The 23163-nt window shown below is 48.8% G+C and overlaps 2 protein-coding genes and 1 long non-coding RNA gene across 6 annotated transcripts in view; 2 read left to right on the forward strand and 1 right to left on the reverse strand.

Moving 5' to 3' along the window:
* The window catches only part of CTDSP2 (CTD small phosphatase 2), a 66070-nt gene extending 64370 nt beyond the window's left edge, over window positions 1-1700 (forward strand). For both annotated transcript variants that reach the window (XM_081845312.1, XM_081845313.1), the window contains one exon: window positions 663-1700. In XM_081845312.1, the coding sequence (XP_081701438.1) occupies window positions 663-788 (126 nt within the window). In that variant the 3' untranslated portion in view covers window positions 789-1700. The remainder of the gene's footprint in view (window positions 1-662) is intronic.
* Window positions 1447-23163, reverse strand: part of LOC309332454 — a 53574-nt gene continuing 31857 nt past the window's right edge. The window contains exon 2 of the long non-coding RNA XR_014152083.1: window positions 1447-2715. This is a non-coding gene — a long non-coding RNA (uncharacterized lncRNA). The remainder of the gene's footprint in view (window positions 2716-23163) is intronic.
* The window catches only part of AVIL (advillin), a 45874-nt gene continuing 29564 nt past the window's right edge, over window positions 6854-23163 (forward strand). The window contains exons 1-4 of one of the 3 annotated variants that reach the window (XM_081844420.1): window positions 6854-7090; window positions 14724-14823; window positions 16116-16190; window positions 18703-18899. In XM_081844420.1, the coding sequence (XP_081700546.1) occupies window positions 14758-14823; window positions 16116-16190; window positions 18703-18899 (338 nt within the window). In that variant the 5' untranslated portion in view covers window positions 6854-7090; window positions 14724-14757. Of the gene's footprint in view, window positions 7091-12156; window positions 12272-14723; window positions 14824-16115; window positions 16191-18702; window positions 18900-23163 lie in introns of those variants that run through there. The other 2 variants (XM_081844418.1, XM_081844419.1) reach the window with 2 other exon arrangements.

Here is a 23163-nt window from a genome sequence, read left to right on the forward strand (position 1 = left end):
ACGGAAAACCCTTTCGTCTAGCGGGTTTTCCGTCTTGCGGGGAACCACTGTATATATATATATTCCATGTATTTTAAAATGTATATATATGGGATGCAGGTGGCGCTGTGGGTTAAACCAGAGAGCCTAGGACTTGCTGATCAGAAAGTCGGCGGTTCGAATCCCTGTGATGGGGTGAGCTCCCGTTGCTCGGTCCCTGCTCCTGCCAACCTAGCAGTTCGAAAGTACGTCAAAGTGCAAGTAGATAAATAGGTACTGCCCCAGCGGGAAGGTAAACGGCGTTTCCGTGTGCTGCTCTGGTTCGCCAGTCCTGCTGGCCACATGACCCGGAAGCTGTACGCCAGCTCCCTCGGCCAATAAAGCGAGATGAGCGCCGCAACCCCAGAGTCGGTCACGACTGGACCTAATGGTCAGGGGTCCCTTTACCTCTCTCTCTATATATGCCTGATTTGAGGGCAAATCTGTTTCTTCTGAGGGGATGTCGCCATGTTTCATATTAATAGCCATGTGATTACTTCAGCGTTTGAATTCGGCTCCCAGGTCTTCCTGAGTCTTCCTGGTTCCTTACAATTTCCCCATAAACATTAGGTCTCTGCTTCCTGTCTACATCCACCGCAGTGCTCCCGACTGACTTCTCCTTGCCCTTTTCGCTTTCCCCGTAGGTGCCAGTCCAGTCCTGGTTTGATGACATGGCCGACACCGAACTGCTGAACCTGATCCCGATCTTTGAGGAGCTGAGCGAAGCGGAGGATGTCTACACCAGCCTTGGCCAGCTGAGGGCACCCTAAGCCCTTCCGATGCCCACAGAGGAACATTTTCACTCAGTGCCTTCAGTCCTGGCCTGGAGGGGAAGGGGGAGCCGTGGGGATGGTTCTCCGCAACCCCACCGCAAGGCGGATGCAAGCACTTTGGAGGCAATAACCTGAAGGGCAGCGCCAGAGCGGTTTCCATCCAGGCTCTGGCGAGATCCCAGAGCCTCTGGCCTTTCCTCCAACAGCAGGGTCACCCAAGACCCCGTCCCCAACAGCGCTCGTATCTATGCACTGCGAGGATACAGGGAGCATCGTGAAGACGCACCATTTCTCCAGGGCTGGGCTTCCTCCATTCGCTGCAGGGTGGTTAGTTCTGGGTGTGGTTTGTGCGGTGTAAGCTGCCGGTTCCTCCTGCCTACCCTCTCCTCTCCTCCTCTAAAGCAATGCCAAATGATTTGGCTGACCCTTTTCCTTTTGTTATTAAAAAAAGCTACCTGCCTCCTCGCTCCTGAGAGTGCTGCTCACCCAGGACGTGGGGCACAGCCATGGGGCCTAGCAGTTTTGCCGCCTTATCTCCCAGGCAAGGCAGGGCAGGGCACTGAGCTGGCTGCCCAATACTTCTGCCCTGGCCAGGTGTCTTTCGGAGGGATCCTCTCCTTCAGCTGCTCAGGCCACTGGATTCCTCGGAGGTGAGGCTTTCCTTACCTTGGATACCTGGTTAGAGAGAGGGGGGAAAGTCTTATTTTTTAATGAGGCCTTTTTCCTTTTTTCCCTATTCCCTTCCAGCGTTTCCCCTTCAGAGCAGTAGTGAACCCGCAGTTTCAGGGGTCTTGGTCCCTAATTATCCTGTTGGCTTTTGGGAAGCCTTTAACTTCTTTTTATACTGTGTCTTGTGGTTTGGGTTCAGCCCCAGAGGGGAAAGAACCCTTTCAGAAACCCTCAAACGTTTTTAAAAAAAAACAGTGGCACGAGCGTAGAAAAGGACTGAGGCTAAGTCAGCCGGCCCATTCCCACAAACTCCACATTGGCTGAGGACCGATGCTGCAGAGATTGCCATATTGCTTCGCTCTGGCCTATTTTTGCTTCTTGGGTGGGGTGTGGGGGGGACACAGACCACGTCACAGGGTTACCATAAACCTGCCTCAGCACTGTCAGTTCTCCCACCCTCCTTCAGTGCAAATTGCTAGCCTTGAAGGACAGGAGGGTGCTGACGTTTTGCTCGCAGGTGGCTTTCTGGGGCGGGTGCCGCAGAGGCACCCTGCCTTTCCCACTCAGGACTCGTTCTAGGCTCCATCGTCGTAACTTGAAAAGCCCGGCCCCTCGGGTGGCCTCAGGGAATCATGGACTAGCGTGTTAGAAGCTGGGGGTGGGCAGGGGACGGCCTGCTCCATTGCCTTGCCGTGTTCGTTGGGAGAGCGAGGAGGAACGTCGCTGCGACCTCTGCGCATGAACAGACAGCGCCTCTCTCTTCTGCCAGGCTTCCTTAGGAAACGGGCCCCAGAGAAGCAGCTGGGCCTTTTTGCCACACTCTTCTTCCCCTCAGCATTTTCATGGCAGCGCCAGCTCTCGAGAAACCAAACATAGATGTTGATAGTACTTGGGAGCGGCCGCCGCCCCCTCCCTTTCTCCGCCTCCCCCCAGCAATATGGTACGCTGCCTTTCCTAGTCATGTCTCTTAACGTGCTGTGAACAAGTGCTTTCGAAGTGCCATTGGTGGCAACCAAATACCTTCCGCTCCGCCAGCTTGCTTCTGTCCCCCCCCCCCCGCTCCCATAAGCAATACATTGCAAGTGACTCCATGCTTCGCCGTTGTGGGGGCAGGATGGGGCCATTCAGGGTTCTTTTTGCTTCTTTCTGGTGCTGCCTCCTTGGTTTGGACGCAGGGGGGGGGGGCGCAGGTAGCGTGGGTCACCTCACCACCTGGGGCAGGAAGCTAAAAAACAAAACCAGGGGTGAGGAACCCCTGTGGCCCATCCAGATCTTAGGACTCTCCTCACCCCTGGCAGTTGTCCGTAGTGGCTGACAGGGGTTTGGGGCCCAGCAGGACCAAAGCTTTACAATCTTTGTTGTTGGCTGAGTGAGCAGGCAGCTCTTAGCCTGGCCAAAGTGCTTCTTGAATTTCCGTTGCCGTTTTTTAAGTGTGCTGAATTGGCTGCTCCTTGACCTGTGTGTGTGTGTGTGTGTGTGTGTGCTAGACCTCAAATGGTGCTTGAGACGAGCCTGCAGCTGCTACTTCTCTTTCCTCCTCTTGCTGGCCTTGCTTCCACTATGAGGCGTCACTCTCTTTGTCTCAGCAGCTGTGGAGAGGGTAATGGAGTTGACACACAAGTCCCTAGCTTCGTGGAGGGAAGAGTTTCTTCTCCTCGTAATTCTGTTTTCTCCACGACACACAACAGTGAGAGAGCTTTAAACACTGCAAAGTTAATGTGTGCTAGAAAGAACAAAAACCCTTTGTTTTTCCTTCCTGTTTGAGGCTATCCTCGCAGTTGTGTCTTTGCCCGAGGAGAACTCATCTCCATTTCCCTCTCTCTCCTCCTCATGCAACCTGCCCGCTGTTCTGCCCGCTGTTGTCCTGGCCTTTCCTTTTGCTCAGCTCAGCTCGGAAACCCCTTCACTCGATGGGAAAACATTGCACTCCTGTTTTCTACACTCCTCCACCTCGGCTGATGAAATGTGCTCCAGAATTTCTCCTCCGTCCCAGTCACGGGACTTAAGATTTGGGCAAACGGGTGGAAGTTTCGTCAGTCACAACGTGGTGGGATCTGTGCGGAGCTGGTTTTGGCTAAGGAGGCCGACACATGATAAATTAAACCGAGCACTCCCAGTTTTAACAAGCTGCGAACGCTTGCTTGTTGAAAGTACTGTGGAACTACAGAGACTGCCGAGTGATGGTTGCCATCTGGAACAAGCTTGGCTTTGTGAATTAACTCGAGGGCAGAGTCTGCTGATGCCCGTTCTCATTCTGCATCAGGCTTCCTTGGCCTGGTCAATAGCCATGATGATAACCTGAGTCCAATTGCCAATGTTGGGATTGTGCCTTGATCAAACCCATCAAAGAGGCAGCCCTAATGCTTAATCAGGGGTGTGCCTTTTAGAGGTGCCCTGCATACTCCTACAAAAGCAAACACACACACACACACACACACACACACAGTCTTTTGCTGTACCTCCTGCATCCTTCTTTTCAAACATGCGTAGCTGGTGGCTTTTGAGTAACAGAGCCCAGGGCTTCCCCCTTCTGTCCCCACCTCATAGAAGTATGAAAACATCAGTTGCCTTAGTCATGTGTCCTCACTTCCTGGGTGGTTTTTCTTTTTTTAAATTTTGTTTTAATTGAAAAAAAAAAGATATCCCAAAACTTGAAGCCGGCACTGCTGCCATTTCGATCTCTTTCTATTTTTGGAATCTTTGTATTAACTGCAAATTAAAGAAATAATAAAAGAGAGCAGGTGTGTGTGTGTCTTCTCTTTTTCCTAAGTCTTTGAGCAGAGTGGGTTCTGGAGGCCTAAATGCAATATCCTTTTGAAGCTGGGCAGCAAAATTTCGGGAGGTAAAACTTCCTCCCCCCGGCTGCAGAAAAGAATCTAGCTCTTCAAGCGCCGCAGACAAGGCTGGTTCACACATGAGAACTGGAATGACAGGTGAGAGCTTAGGAGCCACAAAGGGAGTTTAGGAGCATCTCAATGCAATTCTTGTCCTTGGAAAGCAAATTTGCACATTTGCTGCCCTTTACAATATGAGAAATCAAGCGATTCAGGAGCATATCAGAGCTAGAGGGTAGTCAGCATTGGGGGCGGGGAGCTATGGACAATTACATTTCACTGAAGGGATTTGAGTCATTTGTTAAAAGTTACTGAGTGCTATAATCCAAAAACATGAGCAGCAAGAATACTTATCGCAAAATACTGGAAAACAGAAGATCTACCCACCCGGGAAGAATGGCAGACGAAGGTGATGGAATACATGGAATTGGCTGAGATGACTGGCAGAATCTGGGACCAAGGAGAAGAGTCGGTGGAAGAAGATTGGAAAAAATTCAAAGTTTATCTTCAGAAATATTGTAAAATTAAGGAATGTTAGGAAGATGTTGGAAAAAGAAAATTATGTGGTTTTGGCAGAAATGACATAAAGGATTAAGTAAAAATGAATTGATGAAAGAGAGAACGTAAAATTATAGTATATTAAGACAAATTATTAAGATAAAAACAAGGTTGGAAGGATTTGCTGAAATAACAATTTGAATTAGAATACAAAAATGGGAGGTGTGAGGAAGTCAAGGAAATAAGTAAAGGAAAGAAAGCTATGTAAAGGTTTGATTTGGTTTTTTTTTTTAATTGATTGTATTTTTTCTGTCTTTTTTATTTTTCTTTTTTCTCTTTCTTTCTTTTTGTAACCTTTAAAATTTGAATAAATATTATTTAAAAAAATATATAATCCAAAAACATGGATAAGACTACCCTGGGGGAAGTAAAGGGGGGGGTGGAGAGAAGCAGAAAGCATTTTAATTTTTAGAATTCAGAGGAGGGGTAAGTGATGGGAACGGGATCTAGCAGCTTCATCTATGAACTGTGAAGGTTTGCTCTCCCCTGACTTCATCCCTTGATTTTTCGCTTACCGTATTTTTCACTCCAAAAGATGCACCTGACCATAAGATGCACCTAGTTTTTAGAGGAGGAAAGGGGGAAAGCCTCGTTTTTGGGGGATCAGCTCAAAGTTGTTGAGCTTAGTTTGCAAAGGGAAAAAAATCCTGTTTTCATGGGGCTCAACTCATAGTTCTTTAGCTTCTAGACAGATAATCTAATCAGCCAGTCACATGTCACTGGGGAAAACAGCCTCCCTCTGCAGAACATTCAACAATGGAGGCCTGGGCAAGGGAGTAGGGCCAGAAAGGGAGCCAGCGATCGACCACACATTTACTCCAAAAGACGCACAGACACCTCCCCTTTTTAGGAGGAAAAAAGTGTGTCTTATGGAGCGAAAAACACGGTACCAACCGATGAACTCCATGTGCAAAACCAACTGCAGGACTTGGTTGGGGATCACAAGGCTTGACTGCTCCGGGTTTTATATTTTGGGGGCAGGAGTAGGCCCAGGCAAGACAGCCGCCCTTAACCTGAGAGCAAGGTGGGACATGTGGAATTCTCCCTGCCAGTGGTCCTTTTGTCTTCTGGACTGACTGCCCCACTCTCTGAGGCCAGCCTTGCCTTGGAGAAGCTCATTTGATGCCCCAAAGCCATCCCCCCCCACTTGATATCCAGTGCACCATTTAAAGATTTGCTGGAGACCTCAGAAGTATCGAGATTATCCCTAGCGGACAGCGGCGTAGCGTGGGTTGTCAGCACCCGGGGCAAGGCAAGTAATTTGCGCCCCCTAACCCGGGGCAAGGCAAGTAATTTGCGCCCCTAACCTGCCGCCGCTGCCAGCTTCTTGCTGCTGCCTGGGCTGGGGTATTTACGGTAAGGTAGCCACGGCGGCAGCGGCGGGTCCGTGTCAGGTGATCTGAGGCGAGTTGCCGCTGGCGCTGCCGCCCAAACGATGCCGCTTGCCCGGCGGAGGAGGGCAGAGAGGCGAGGAAAATGCAACATGGCCCAGCAGCTGCGGCGGCGGGGCTGTGAGGAGGGGCTGCCTGGCGTGCCCTCCGTGGTCCTGACGCGTGGGGACCGCGGCGAGCGCTGAGAGCCGCTGCCTACCGGACGCCTTCAGCCCGGACGCGCGCACAGCTCGTCGGTTCCGCGAGACATGGGGCTCTGCTACAGCCTGCGCCCGAGGCTCTTCGGCGACTCCGGAGGCGGCGAGCGCGCCCCCCGCAGATGTTGCGCCCGGTGCGGCCGGCCCCCCCTGCACCCCCACGCTACGCCACTGCTGGCGGACAACCCTTCTCTCTGAAGGGCAAAGCCATTGCCTTCTCCCCCCAGCCTTCCTCCTCCTCCTCGGTTCCAAGCAAGCCACTCTAATGTGGTTAGATTCCCCATCTCCTGCCTCCATTTCTTTGCATTATTGATGCAGCGCTGCACTTTAGACAAATCAATGGGAAATGGGTGGAGTGGACATGGGTGGAGTGCATGCGGAGAAGGGAAAACAGACTTGGGAGGTCTCCTTTTGTCAGAAACAAATAAAATATATTTTCCCTAAACTAATCCATGCTGCTGGGCTAGGCCAGCACTGATTGGCCCAGGCAGCTGATATAAAGGCAAGATGCAAATGCAGTCAAATCTTAGCGAAGGAGCCTGGATCGTTCCTCTGGACTGACTGTGCTACTCGGAGCTGGAGCAACCCTGAACAGCTTGTGCTCCTCAGCCCTGGGCCTTGCAGCACAGAGGAGTCAGCAGCAGACCCAGGTGAGTGCTGCTTGATTTATGGGTGGTCAAACCAAGAGGAGGGAGGGAGGGAGGACCATCCCAGGCACGGCTTGAAATAAGGGGTGGTTGTCAAGAGGACCTGATTGATCTAGGTTTTCTGGAAAGGCCTCAGGAGAAAAATCAGATTCTGTTAGCGGGAAGTCAAAGACACGAGAGGGACTCTGAAACACAACTGCTTAGCTTACAGAATATCCGTTCAGAAGCAAGCACCCCTAAGTTACTCCCAGTTGCGCATGGGATTTCAACCCCAGATTTCTGAAATTTATTTGGACCTGTAAGAAAACGGCTGAGCTGAAGAGAATTTTATTTGTATCTTGGCCTTCATCCAGGGAGCATAAGGTGACAGAGACAACTCATCTTCTCACAACTGCCCTGTCAGGTAGATGAGAAAGCTTTCCAGCTGAGCAGAGGTTTTTTTTTTTAAAAAATAATTATTATTTATACAGGTCATGTCTGCCAGACAAGACAGGTGGGGCTGGTTGCGGTTCCTTGGTGGTAATCGAAAGGCACTCTGTACATACTCAGAAGTCACATTTCGCATATTCCAGGACCAGGCAATGAAGTCGTTTTCCTTGGGCAAAGCTTGTCTCCCCTGTTTCGTGTTCATGTCTGGCTACCTGGTATGAGTCAGTGACTCTGGGCATCCATTAGGTGACATCACAGGCAGCAGATTGTAAGTTAAGTCAATTAGTGGTTCTATTACAGCTGCCAAGACTATTGCTGCATTTTGGAATAAAGTGAATGTTCTCGGATGAGGGCTGGCTGATTGTGTTCTGGCCCAAAACAAAACACACACACACAAACAAACAAACATATAACGGTATATATTCCAATGACAAGGAAACTCAAATTCTGCATTTGCTCTATGTTTATTCTGATTACAGTATGGACATTTTACAGACTGCAGAATATTTAAACAAACAGCTATAGGAAGGAAGGGAGGAAGGAAGGAAGGAAGGAAGGAAGGAAGGAAGGAAGGAAGGGCTACTGTGAGCACACTAAAGGGTTAGGAGCTACAGCACTGGGCATTTCGACATGGTTCTCTGCAGGGAATTTTTCTGGAGTGGGGAGCTGCCTACCGTATTGGCCTGAATATAGGCCACACTCCCCACCCACCCCAATTCAAATTGTGAAAAGTTAAAGTGCTGCTTATATTTGCAACCTTATGCTGCCAGCGAAGCAGCCCGGGAGCGTGGGGCAATGGCGCCCGTCCCATCCACGGCTCCCAAACCTCCCCCAAGCCACCAAGTTTTAAAGGTGCGGCTTATTTGTGGGTGAGGCCTATATTCGGGCCAATACGGTAGTTTCTCCCAAAGGACTCGGCTATACAGCTGCAAATATAACGCTTTAGGTACATTTCAAGTGCATTATGCAAATCTGACACTAGATGGTGATGGTGAGCTTATGGCAAATGCAATATATTTTTCAAAAGGCTTCTTATAAAAGCATTTGGCAACATTTTTTTAATGTGTGTCTAGATTCCACCAAACAAAAAAGAAATGAGGTTAATTGTGGCTGTACATTTTGCAATGTATATCAGGTGGTAGAAATAAAAAAAGAAAGAAAGATGTCTGGAGAGTATGGTTCACTGGGGGAGAGGCAACAAATGCCCCCCTCCTCTGTTTCGTTCCCATGGATATCCGTGTTCCCTGATAACCAGATGCCACACCCAAGACTTCTTAAACCATTCTAAAACTTTTCTGCAGAAGAGTGACAACAAACTTACTTTGAAAAAGAAGGTTGAGTCCAAAATCGCTTGGATTAGCTGCCTATTATTTTTATTATTAAGGGACGCGGGTGGCGCTGTGGGTTAAACCACAGAGCCTAGGACTTGCCAATCAGAAGGTCAGTGGTTCGAATCCCCACGACGGGGTGAGCTCCTGTTGCTCGGTCCCTGCTCCTGCCAACCTAGCAGTTCGAAAGCATGTCAAAGTGCAAGTAGATAAATAGGTACCGCTCTGGTGGGAAGGTAAACAGCGTTTCCATGTGCTGCTTTGGTTCGCCAGAAGCGGCTTAGTCATGCTGGCCACATGACCTGGAAGCTGTACGCTGGCCCCCACAGCCAATAAAGCGAGATGAGCGCCGCAACCCCAGAGTCAGTCACGACTAGACCTAATGGTCAGGGGTCCCTTTACCTATTATTATTATTAAAATATTCTCTGTAAGATACCTTTAACAACACTTCACCTTTCAGACCATACAGTAATGCTTCTTTGCTTGCCTGGATAGGAGATGAAAGAAGGGTGTGTGAGTTTGTGTAAAAGCTAGTACAGTAGTACCTCGGTTTAAGAGCAGTCCAGTTTAAGAACGATACAAACTCCGCAAAACTGGAAATAGTGTCCCAGTTTGAGAACTTTACCTCCGTCTAAGAACGGAATCCGAACAGTGGAAGGGCACTGGCGGCGGGAGGCCTCATTAGGGAAAGCGCGCTTCGGTTTAAGAATGGTTTTGGTTTAAGAACGGACTTCCGGAACGGATTAAGTCCGTAAACCAAGGTACCACTGTATGTTGTTGCAGCCATTGCTCCTCCAAATTTTGCCTCTGGCCCCACCCACCTCTTACCTTTGACACCCACCCAGCCCACAAAACATTTGTCCAGAAGAGACGGTGGATGAGGAAGCTAATATTTACTACCCCTACCATAATGAGGCATCTGATCAAGGCCTGTATTTTAAAATGAGCTTAAAGATTTGCAAATGTTTCATGCCATGCAGAAAACCAGCTGGCTAAGGACTTTGGCAGTTGTTTATCCTCCTGGACAAGGGCCCCCCTGATTTATAGTAGTAGCAGGAGACAGGTTTCTCAAGGTTGTAAAAGGGAAATACAGGCTGGGAGCAAAGGTTACATTGACCCTACATATTACAGAATATAATCAAGCTGCAAAAACACTAATTAAGAGTTGGTAAATAGTAAGATCTCTGTTTAGATAGAACTTAATACCACGAGCCATCTGTTTTAGCCATTTGTTTTGGAATGCAGGGGCAACAGGGGCAAAAGGTGATCTGGTAATTAAGGTGCCTTGACGAGGCAAATGTAAGATATATGGCTACTTGTCTGCCATTTATGGATAGAAGGAAATATAGCTCTTTGTCTCCCATAAAAGGTAATAGGAAATGGGTGTATCTTTTATGATTGGTTCTAGCAAACAGCCAATAGGAATTTCAACCAGGCTGATTGGACAGAGGCAGCCAAAGGAGGAGCAAGGGGGCTGGGCTGAGGAAATATAAGTGCTGGCCATCAGGGCTGGAGGGCAGGCAGAGCTTTGGTAACCATATACCGCTGTGCCTATCATTTATTTGTCTGACAAATAAATTATTATTTTAATTTCTCTATTGCTGCGTTGAATATTTCATTCCAGCTAAGCGTTAACCACAAGCCGGGTGCTACAATAAAACTATGAAGTCCTGGTTCTAAGCTGCACCATTGAAACTGGGATGGTATATTGTAACGGAGGAATACCAGTGCTATTGATTAAAGATTGCTTTTGAGGGGGAAACAATTTTAAACAAATTAGAGGCATCGGGATGCAAAGTATCCTCAACGATCCCTTTTGCATTGTGAGATATAAGAGCATGCATTACAATCTGCATATCAATGCAGGAAGGAATATGTATCTTACACAGTTTCAGGAGTGAAGCCTAGGCTGAAGGGTCTTTGACCCTCCCCCCATAAAATATTTGAGGGGGCCAGGCCCCCCACAAAGTTGATGGGCATTGCCGTGCAAATGGCGTGTGCATGCCGTGCCTTGTGACCCATGGCTTACCTGCCCCCCCCCAATATTTTATTCAAGTTGGCACCCCTGGCATGAACTATATCTGGGTAGAGTCATTATGTAACTCTGTTATATGAATTACCGTATTGGCCCGAATATAAGCTGCACCCGAATATAAGCCGCTCCCTTAAAATTCCGCCAGCACTCACACATGTTTTCCATTTTACAGTATGTCTTTTTCAGCAGCGATACCGCAAAAGCCAATTTTTGTAAGGTTGTGAGTTTAAGCCACACTTTAACTTTTCAGGGTCAGAATTTTGAAAAAAAAAGTGAGGCTTCTATTCAGGCCAATATGGTATATGTTATATGAATGCAATCTATAACCGGGCTGAACTGGCAAATCATGAAAAACATGCGATCCTATGATCCCTGGTGTCACAACTTGACTATGATGGTTACTCTTGACACTGCTAGGAATAGCTGGCATAGTTCAAGGCTACAGAGTGGTTCTGTATTAGACAAACCTGGCCTGGAAATAAGGCTGCAGAGTTAACTGTGTTGGAGAGGACACCTAGACTGCAGTCCTTCTCTGTGGCTGGTAATCACAGTTAGTGAAGATTTTCACCCACACCAGCCATTGCATCCATAAAGTTTGATGGAACCCAGAAGGAGTTAGTTCTGATGTGACGTGAAATTATATTTCTGTATTGAGTTTACTGGGATGACTGCACCAGAACGGTTTTTTTTTAGTTGTTATGCAAGAATGGCAAATCCCACAAATATTCTGTAGGAATGATCCACAAACAGGAAGCAAGGAGACTCTGAATTTCCTACTTTTCTGCAGAATCCACATGGAGGATTTCCCACTCTGATGCAAAAATTTCCATGTGCGTTTCGCTACAGGAATCACTCCAGACATTGCCCATGGAGTGAAAGGTTTATAGTGGAGCCACCCACTATATCTGTGTTGGTCCCCTATAGTTTTTACACAAAGCAAAGGCAGATTCCTCAGCTTTCAGAAGTGGTGGTGGTAGGGAGACCTGAACCACAGACCTCTGTGCCAAAAGGAGGAGAGGGCCAGACAGTTCTTTCCAGAGCAAATGGCTGCCCTGTTTCTCTGGAACTTGAGCTGGCTCAGCCCTGCATGTTTCTGGCTAATCAATCCCAGCCTCTGGGATGCCTCCAAGGCCCCAAACGAGAGTCTGTAGGACTGGTCTACTCCCCTTGTTAAATCCCACCATCTGCTTTCAATGACTGAGCAATTGGGGGTTATGGAAAAGGGGGAGGAGGGTGTAGTCTGCCGCTGTGGGTTCAGCCGCTCTGATCCTGCCCGCCCTTGCATCTCCCAGAATGCTTTACTGGTCTTTTTGAGTGTGCCTCTCCCTGCCGCATTCAGGAGGAACTAGGACAGAGCATCTACTGCCTCACAGTTATTTGTAAGTATCTGCGTGCCACTCTCCTGTCCTCTATAAGTGTGACTTGAGCCCCAGCTGTAAGGATGAGAAGAGAGGCTCACATGTGCCCATAGAGAACAGGCTTTTAACTACTGGGGCAAAATTGTGTGCAATCCAGCCTAGGAGATCCTTGCCAGAGAAGCTCTACTCTCTGTCTCTCATTTAACTGGCTTGGCTGTGATTACTCGGAGTCGAAGGAAAGGAAGTAGGGACACGCTCAGCACCGCTCTTGCTCTTCCTTCCTGTCTTCTAGCACAGAGATTGGGGACCTGCTGGGCTCCAGGTGCAGGATTCCAGCTCCCGTCAGCCCCAGCCAGCATTGGCCGGTGGTCAAGAATGACGGGGGTTGCAGTCCAACAACATCTGGAAGTCCGTGCTGGCAAACGCTAGGCATTAAAAGCTGGTCCTGGCTGTGGAGCAAGGCAGGGCAAGGGGAAATTGGGGCGTAAATTATGTCGCTTAAAAATGTGGCGTGGCACGGTGCATGGTGTGGACACCATTCTTGTGTGGCAGGTCCCCCTCCCCCCTTGTGAAATAAAGACACAGGACACTTTATTTAAGGTTGATGGGTGTAAAAGGCCACAACTTTATTGATTACAGGAATTGAGAGCTATTGGCTTAGGCATTGGTTCCTATCGACTAACTGGCTTCAGCCCAATTGCATGAAGACCGGTGAGGGTTAACCACCAGCGGGGGAAGTCCTGCTGAAGTACGTCAACTAGGACCCCCCGGGTGTCACCGCTCGGGGGCGTGCCTTAGGCCCACACCTCCATAGGCTTCGGACAGGGCAACTCCCCTCGGAATCCTTTACTGGACTCAGTGGCGTAGCGTGGGGGGTGCAGGGGGGGCCGGCCGCACCAGGCGCAACATCTGGGGGTTAGGGTTAGGGGGCGCAAATCCACGGGTTAGGGGGCGCAAATTACTTGCCTTGCCCCGGGTGCTGACAACCCACGCTACGCCACTGACTGGACTGCCCTTTGCTTGGGGAAGATGATGGTGCTTTCTCCCCCCCCCCTTCATTTGCATAACAATACCCCTGCCAATGCCTAACCGCCAATACCGAGGAAGTTGTGACGTTTGCTACGAGGTAGGTGAAAAAACCAAATGGCCGGTGCCAATTCGCCAAGTGGAAAAATTCCTACCAGGCCCCTCAAAGGCGACCAACCGAAGTTGATCAGATGGAGAGGTGAAGAGAGGACAGTCCTCGGGCGCGCCGGGGCATAAATAGCCCGGGCCACGCCTCCCTGTCCAGCCGATTGGCTAGGCAGGGAGCTGACGCGTCCGAGGATTCCCTCATTCTCGCAGAGGCTGTAAGCCAGCCCCCCTGTGTGTGGGGAGGGCGTGGGCCCACAACCCCACCTCCTCTCCAGCTCGGAAGTGGCTTTGTGGCAAAGAAATGGCAGTGCTCTAGCAACCACGCCTGTCTCTGTTTCGATAAGCCCTGCCAACTGGGAAGCTCCCTCCATGCCCAAGAGAGAAGGAAAATGTCAGAAACGCCGTAGCTCAGTGGCAGAGCATCCAATTTGCATGCAGAAGGTCCAGGGTTCAATTCTCAGCGTCTCCAGGTTGGGTTGGAAGAGACCCCATCTGCCTTTTCTTCAAGGAGCGCAAGTCAAAGTACATGATTGTTGTTGTTGTTATTTATCTGCCCTTCACGCAGGTGGCGCTGTGGGTTAAACCACAGAGCCTAGGACTTGCCGATCAGAAGGTCGGTGGTTCGAATCCCCGCGGCAGGGTGAGCTCCCGTTGCTTGGCCCCTGCTCCTGCCACCCTAGCAGTTCGAAAGCACGTCAAAGTGTAAGTAGATAAATAGGTACCACTCCGGTGGGAAGGTAAACGGCATTTCCGTGAGCTGCTCTGGTTCGCCAGAAGCAGCTTAGTCATGCTGGCCACATGACCCGGAAGCTGTACGCTGGCTCCCTCAGCTAATAAAGCAAGATGAGCGCTGCAACCCCAGAGTCGGTCACGACTGGACCCAATGGTCAGGGGTCCCTTTACCTTTACCTTTACACCTTAAGGTCCCAGGGTGGGTTACAATATTAGAAACAACTTAAAACTGCAGAAATAAGAAGCTTCCTAAAAACATACATTTCAAGGGTCAAAAGCTAGGATAAAAAAGTTAATCTTCAGCATTTGCCAGAAGCTGCATAATACAAGAAAGTGCCTGACACACTTCGGTGCAGAGGGAGTCCCACAACTTAGGGGGCTGCCACAGAGAAGGCTCTGTCCTGGGAAATCCCCTGGGCTTCTGAGGATGGTGGGACAAGATTTCATTCTTTCAGGTACATGGTGTGTTCCAAAGAGAAAAATAACTACCATCGCTTTTTTCCTTACAGCAACTCTGTGGAAAAAACCTCAGTCTGGCTCAAGTCTGAGCTTCATGGCAAAGTTGCACCCCATATTCTGCCCTTGGTAACTGGCTAACCTCTTTGTTCTTATTTGTCAGGTTTTGCTGAGTATTCCAAAAACTGAAAGCCACCATGGCTCTGACCAGTGCCTTCAAGACTGTTACCAACACACCTGGACTGATCATCTGGAGAATTGAGGTGGGACAATGAAATTTTCTCTGGTCTAAGCCAAAGGTTACCGAACCTGCCATCTAGGTAACTCTTACCTAGCTAGGCAAGGTGGCCATCTTTCTGAAATTCCAAAGGTGGAGATCATTCCTATAATTGTACTTACCTGCTGCTGAAAGCTTCAGTTTGCTTAATTTCTATCCTGCGTGTGCTGGCAACTGATTGGCTGCTGTAACATGCATTATGTGGAGCTGCCCTTGAAGATAGTTCAGAAACTGCAGCTAGTCCAGCTTGGATTTTGTCCAGAGCACATTACACTGAAACTATGGAAACTCCACAAGTTCTGCCTGTAATTCACATCGCTTAAGCCTGAGATACTTATGGGAGCACCTCTTTCCCCCAACAATTAACAGGGGTAGGCAACCTAAGGCCTGTGGGCTGGATGCGGCCCAATCACCTTCTCAATCTGGCCCGCGGACAGCCTGGGAATCAGCGTGTTTTTACAGGAGTAGAATGTGTGCTTTAATTTAAAATACATCTCTGGGTTATTTGTGGGGCATAGGAATTCGTTCATCCCCCCCCCCAAAAAAAATATAGTCCGGCCCACCACATAGTCTGAGGGGCGGTGGACCAGCCCATGGCTGAAAGAGATTGCTGACCCCTGTAGTATAACATAGCAGCAATGGATGGAGATAGAGAAGGTCAAATTTTTTTGTGAGCTGGGTGCTACTGTTAATCAATTTTTTAGCCTTAAGCACTTATTCATACAAGGGACGCGGGTGGCGCTGTGGGTTAAACCACAGAGCCTAGGACATGCCGATCAAAAGGGTGGTGGTTCGAATCCCCGCGATGGGGTGAGCTCCCGTTGCTTGGTCCCAGCTCCTGCCAACCTAGCAGTTCAAAAGCACGTCAAAGTGCAAGTAGATAAATAGGTACCACTCTGGCAGGAAGGTAAACTGAGTTTCTGTGCCCTGCTCTGGTTCGCCAGAAGCGGCTTAATAATGCTGGCCACATGATCCCTCGGCCAATAAAGCGAGATGAGCGCCGCAACCCCAGAGTTGGTCACGACTGGACCTAATGGTCAGGGGTTCCTTTACCTTTACCTTTACTTATTCATATAAGTCTGAAATGTTTTTTTTAAAAGTTTTAAACATTTGTTTTGAATTGAAAGTGTAAATTGAAAGTATTTTATAAGGAAATTGTCTGCGTCACCACAGGATGTCTGAGAGAGGATTGGGGGCATCGATGGTTGGAGGCCGTGTCACTGAGGCCACCAAATTGGGTCAGGGGATTGCTTAATGTACTGTGTTTCTCCTTCCCAGAAAATGGATCTGGTATTGGTGCCTCCGAAAGCCCATGGCAGCTTCTACGAAGGTGATTGCTATGTCCTCCTCTCGGTAAGTGGAGATCCTTGCTTATTGGTTTCCATCACCCCAGTCAGCTCTAGTTTAGCTGCCAAGCCACTCTGAGATGGGCAAAAGGCTCCCCCCCAGCAGCATCCTGCCCAATCCTGTTTCTGGAGATGCCACTCAGCCATATTCCCCATCCGCCTCCAATGGAGGCAGCTGGGAAGCCCAAACGCCATCCTTCAGAGGCCGGGATTTGTTTAGGGTCTGCCAGCTGCTGACCCTTATCTTAGGTCTAAAATAAATTGGGCATGCAGGCTAACAGGAAAGTCCTGCGTGTGCTGGCTGATTTCAGTTGCTTCAGACCGTAACAGGGCAGCTGTGTCCAGGGCAGCTGTTTATCAACTCCACCTGGTACGCAGGCTGAGACCCTACCTGCCCGCAGACTGTCTCGCAAGAGTGGTGCATGCTCTAGTTATCTCTCGCTTGGACTACTGCAATGCGCTCTACATGGGGCTACCTTTGAAGGTGACCCGGAAACTACAACTAATCCAGAATGCGGCAGCTAGACTGGTGACTGGGAACGGCCGCCGAGACCATATAACACCGGTATTGAAAGACCTACACTGGCTCCCAGTACATTTCTGAGCACAATTCAAAGTGCTGATGCTGACATTTAAACGGCCTTGGCCCAGTATACCTGACGGAGCATCTCCACCCCCATTGTTCTGCCCAGACACTGATGTCCAGCTCTGAGGGCCTTCTGGCGGTTCCCTCGCTACAAGAAGCCAAGTTACAGGGAACCAGGCAGAGGGCCTTCTTGGTAGTGGCACCTGTCCTGTGGAACGCCCTCCCACCCGATATCAAAGAGAAAAATAACTACCAAACTTTTAGAAGACTTCTGAAGGCAGCCCTCTTTAGGGAAGCTTTTAATGTTTAATAGGTTATTATATTTTAGTGTTCTGTTGAAAGCTGCCCAGAGTAGCTGGGGAAACCCAGCCAGATGGGCGGAGTATAAATAATAAATTATTATTATTTTAACAAGTGGACTAACCCAGTCCCTGAACATTTTCTCTTCCAGCGCATCATCCCAAGCACTGAAAGGCAACATTTGCATTTGTAAGCTGAAAACCCAAACCCCACATGTATTGGCAGATAGATGCACATGAACAGCAGGGGTGGGGAATCTGGGGGCCACAGCTCCCATCATTCCTAACCACTGGCCATACTGTCAGGGACTGATGGGAGTTGGAGTCAAACAACATCTGTTCTGCTTTGATCAGCAGGGCATCAGGCAAAGGTCTTTACCATCACCTACTAATACATGGTGCCAAGGGTGTTACTTGGAACATTCTACCATCAAAGCACGCACCCTCTCACTGAGTCCTTCCCCTAAGTGTGGGGTAAACATACAAGACTTTTCCTGTTGCCCCCTCACATTGGGGGGGGGGACCAGGATCATTAAATGGGGGGGGGGAGGATAAGTGGAATGCCTAATGTTTGCAATGACATCTGCTGGAGAGAGTGATAAATACATTTAGACACAGCATACTTCATCCTGCACAGCAATAGGACCTCTTCTTTTCATCTGCTAATACACAGTTCTTCAAGCTTGGGTCCCCAGATGCTGTTGGACTACAACTCCCATCATCCCTAGGCAGCTTACCCAATGGTCAGGGAAGATGGAAGCTGTAGCATCTGAGGACCCAAGGTTGAAGAAGGCTGTCCTAGGAGATGAGCTGGGTCACTACAAGCTTCTGTTATGGACAAAAACAATCCCATAGCTAGTGGCTGCAGACAGTGATGCGCTGTGAAGGTTGAAGAGCAGTGGTGGGCCTTAGGGTGGAATGGCTCCAGAGCAAAGTTTTCCAAACCTGGATTTTCAGCTGTCGTTGGACTATATTTCTCATCACCCCTAACCACTAGCTAGGGATGATGGGAGTTGTAGTCCAAAAAACAGCTGGAGACCCAAGTTTAGGAAACCATGCTGTTGGGATTCTAAGCTGGGAGCAAACTCAGTGCTCAGTCATTCAGAGACTTTGGTTATTATTAGTATGCCCTGCAGAGGACTTTAAGGTCCACAAATAACAACACTTTGGAGGTCCAAAGGCTCAAGGAGGTTAGATTGGTTTCAACTAGGGCCAGGGCCTTTTCAGCACTGGCCCCGATGTGGTGGAACACTGTCACAAGAGACTAGGGCCCTGTGGGACTTGACATCTTTCCTCAGGGCCTGCAAGACAGAGCTGTTCCGCCTGGCCTTTGGTTTGGACTCGGTCTGACCTGTATGTTTCCCTCCCCTTATGGTCTTGATTTATCGGCTACTTTAAAATGAGGCTGCATTTTAACCTGTATTTTAAATTGGTTTCCCCCTCTCTCTTCCCCCCCTATTATGTTTTTACTGTGATTTTATTGGTGTTAGCCGCCCTGAGCCTGGCTCTGGCCGGGGAGGGTGGGGTATAAATAAAATTGTTGTTGTTGTTGTTGTTGTTGTTGTGTGCAAGTCAGGGTTTCCGGGCCCTATGACTGCACTTATCTATCCCAATGACGTTTGTCCCTCCTGCAGACCCGTAAATTGGGCAGCGCCCTGTCCTATGACATCCACTACTGGATTGGCAAACGTTCCTCACTGGACGAGCAGGGCTGTGCTGCCATCTATACCACCCAGCTGGACGACTACCTCGGTGGGGTTCCCGTGCAGCACCGTGAGGTGCAGGGCCACGAGTCTGAGCTCTTCAAGGGCTACTTCAAGCAAGGTCTCATGTGAGTAAGGGGTCGTGATGGGAATGGCAACATCTCAGCAGGCAGCCCTTTTCTTGGCAATGCAGGCCGGCCCAAGATGTTTTGCTGCCTGAGCCTCCCAACCTCAGTTTCATCACATATATCGCATTAATTGGGGGGGGGAGTGCTCATGAAATGAAAGCATTTGACTGCACATTTCTCTTTTGTATGCTGATTTGCCTAATATACATATTCGGTCAAATTAGCTTTCCCCCCTGAATAATGCCCCTCTGTATGTCGTTTTGATTAAGATGTGCATTTTTGCATAGGTAAAGGTAAAGGGACCCCCTGACTGTTAGGTCCAGTCACAAACGACTCTGGGGTTGCGGTGCTCATCTCGCTTTATTGGCCGAGGGAGCCGGCGTACAGCTTCCGGGTCATGTGGCCAGCATGACTAAGCCGCTTCTGGCGAACCAGAGCAGCACACGGAAACGCCGTTTACCTTCCTGCCAGAGCGGTACCTATTTATCTACTTGGACTTTGACTGCTTTCAAAATGCTAGGTTGGCAGGAGCTGGGACTGAGCAACGGGAGCTCACCCCGTCGCGGAGATTCGAACCGTCCACCTTCTGATTGGCAATCCCTTTGCTCTGTGGTTTAGACCACAGCACCACCCGCGTCCCGCATTTTCGTATACTTTGGCCCAATTTAATGCATTTTCGTACATGCTTTTCATTGGAGAACTGCATCGTTTTATTCAGAGAGCTGCCAATTTCAAGGATCGCTGTGTTTCAACACACATTTTGAGAAGCATTTGTCTTCCCCATCCCTCAAATCCTCTGGGGTTCTTGGCAGACATATCTACAGGGAAATGATGTTCTCAACCTTTAAAACCTGGAGAAAGTGGTCACTTCTTGTGCAAGGCTTTAAAAACAAAGGGGTGTTATATTTGCAGGTAATAGTATCTACAAATCATACAATGAAATTTGCATTTCTGAATAAAGTTATGCCAGAGGGTGGATAAAGAAGATGGTTGTTTCCTATCATTTAGCAAACAACATGTTGTTTGTTTAGGCAAATGCACCTGCAAACCATTTTACTATTCTGTCTCCTGGTGGTGCTCAGCCACATGACCCACGAGTATTCTTAAGCAAGGAGTGAGATCCATTCTCTGATGCTACTTGTTCCCAGAATCTGGTTACATCTTATTCGAAGCAGCCTCCTCCTGATGTGGATGTTGTGCTTCCGACGATATTTCCACATGGAAGAGATGGTTGTGTAAGAGACTCTCAGGCTTTTGACAACTTGCAGTAGCGTGGCAGATGTGGAGGCAATTCTGACAACCACCTCTGTCATGATTTGATTTCCAACTCTTTGTGACCCCATGGACCAGAGCACACCAGGCACTCCTGTCTTCCACTGCTTCACGCAGTTTGGTCAAACTCATGTTAATAGCTTCGAGAACACTGTCGAACCATCTCATCCTCTGTTGTCCCCTTCTCCTTGTTCTCTTTCCCAACATCAGGGTCTTTTCCAGGGAGTCTTCTCTTCTCATGAGGTGGCCAAAGTATTGGAGCCTCAGCTTCAGGATCTGTCCTTCCAGTGAGCACTCAGGGCTGATTTCCTTCAGAATGGATCAGTTCGATCTTCTTGCAGTCCATGGGACTCTCAAAAGTCTCCTCCAAGCACCATAATTCAAAAGCATCCATTCTTCGGCGATCAGCCTTCTTTATAGTCCAGTTCTCACTTCCATACATCTTTTATATAGTGCTTGCTTTATATACACCTTTTCAGGCAGACCTCACAAAGCTGTTTACATACCATTATTAAGAAGCATCAACAGAAAATCAAAGAGCCCATGGGTTGTGTTCAACTTATTTGCAAAGACAGTAGGACTGGCTTGTTACTTCAGTTTATGTGAAGCCATCACCATTTAGGGAGTTCCCCCACCCTGTAAAACTATTAAGTTCAGACTCTAAGATTACCTAACCACTGCAGTTTCCTTGTACCTATCCCGCATCAACCACCGTCTCTATACAGTGGTACCTCGGGCTACATACGCTTCAGGTTACATACGCTTCAGGTTACAGACTCCGCTAACCCAGAAATAGTGCTTCAGGTTAAGAACTTTGCTTCAGGATGAGAGCAGAAATCGTGCTCTGGTGGCACAGCGGCAGCAGGAGGCCCCCATTAGCTAAAGTGGTGCTTCAGGTTAAGAACAGTTTCAGGTTAAGAACAGACCTCCGGAACGAATTAAGTACTTAACCCGAGGTACCACTGTATTGGCCTTGTATTGGGATTTGGGGGGAGTTGCCTTGTTAATGTTCTGCTAATATAGTTTGCAAGAACTATAATTCTCCTAGGATCAGCCCCCTTAGTGGAATATTTCTTAGTGAGCATATGCACATAAGTGCATGAGCCCGAAGTGCCGGTGTGGGGCAAACTCTGGCATCTCATGTTCTGCAGCTGCTGATGTGCATCTTCTCAGTGAAAGCTGATGGGCTTTGCTTTCTCACTGTGGCTGACAAAGTACAACCATTAGCAGAAGCAGTGGCGGAGCCACATGCTGTAGCCCCCGGAGCGGAGAACAGGCGTGGGCGTGGCTGATGTGCGTTCCGAGGGTGTGGCGCATCACCTGTGGGGGCGTGGGGCATGGTGCATCGCTCACAGGGGCGTGGTGTGCGTTTGGGGGGGCAGCCGCGATGGCACCCTTTCCCCAAATGGTACCCGGTGCGCTGCATTCCCCCGCGCCCCCCCTTCGTACGCCAGTGAGCGGAAGGATTTCCATTTGCCCAGTGAGCTTCTCCTTCCTCTCCTCCCCCCATGTGTCCCCTCCTCAAATCTACTTCTTGAAGTAAGTGCCCCCCTGCTTAAAATGTTGAGCCCCCACTCTGCCAAGAAGAAGCTCACTGGGTGACCTCGGGCCAGTCACTGTCTCTCAGGTTTGTTGTGATGACACAGCGGGGAGGCGAGAACCATGTTACACCACCTTGAGCTCCTTGGATGAAAAGGTGGCATATAAGTGTAATAAAGTTGGTATATAAATGTAATAAAGAAAGAAATACAGTGGTACCTTGGGTTAAGTACTCAATTTGTTCTGGAGGTCCGTTCTTAACCTGAAACTGTTCTTTGTGGGGTTTTTTAGTTTTTTTAGTTTTTAGTTTTTTTAATTCAAAATTATAACAAGACATATTATCCAAAAACATGTCATCCTTGTTTTCCCCCCAATTTTTCCTCCCCCCCCCCACAAAACCCACCCACCCCCCAACTTCCCTCAGTTCCAGTCTTTGGTTTCTCTAAGAATGCTGTTTTCTGCATGTTACAAAGTTGTATAGATCCTCAAACTATTTAGCTGATTATTATCAATAAAAAGTTTGTGAATGTTTATTCAAAACCTGCCAAGGAGTCCAGTTCGCTTTCTTGCATCTGAAACTGTTCTTAACCTGAAGCACCACTTTAGCTAATGGGGCTTCCCGCTGCCGCCGCACTGCCAGAGCACAATTTCTCTTCTCATCCTGAAGCAAAGTTCTTAACCCAAGGTACTATTTCTGGGTTAGCAGAGTCTGTAACCTGAAGCGTATGTAACCCGAGGTACCACGGTAGTCTGGGAAGGGCTGAGCACCAAGAACTCTGCATTACCTATTATATCCACTAGATAGGGATAAAGCGCCAAGTCTCTGCGGGGCTGAAATTCCTACCTACTGAAAAGTGCCATATATTTGCTTCATGTTGCCGCGGAAATTTCCCCAACCCTTCTTGCTTTTTAAAGAAAATCCTTTTGTATGAGCCAAAACTGAAGCATCCTTAAAATCCCCGTCATTTAACTTGCTGCCTCAACCATTTTCCATGGACCTTGCCTTTAGGCGGGTTACCGCAGCAGCAGGAATCTTATAAAGACGTCTTAAATTGTTTAAAGGCAAAGGGTAAAGCGACCCCTGACTGTTAAGTCCAGTCGTGAACGACTCTGGGGTTGCGGCGCTCATCTCGCTTTACTGGCCGAGGGAGCCAGCATACAGCTTCCAGGTCATGTGGCCAGCATGACTAAGCCGCTTCTGGCGAACCAGAGCAGCGCATGGAAACGCCGTTTATCTTCCCGCCAGAGTGGTACCTTTTTATCTACTTGCACTATGACATGCTTTCGAACTCCTAGGTTGGCAGGAGCAGGGACTGAGCAACGGGAGCTCACCCCTTCACGGGGATTCAAACCACTGACCTTCTGATCGGCAAGCCCTAGGCTCTGTGGTTTAACCCACAGCACCACCCGCATCCCCTTAAATTGTTTACTCATGGGGGGGAGGAAATAACTG

Source organism: Podarcis erhardii (assembly GCF_964252035.2).
Source record: "Podarcis erhardii genome assembly, chromosome: 2".
Taxonomy (NCBI): Eukaryota; Metazoa; Chordata; class Lepidosauria; order Squamata; family Lacertidae; genus Podarcis; species Podarcis erhardii.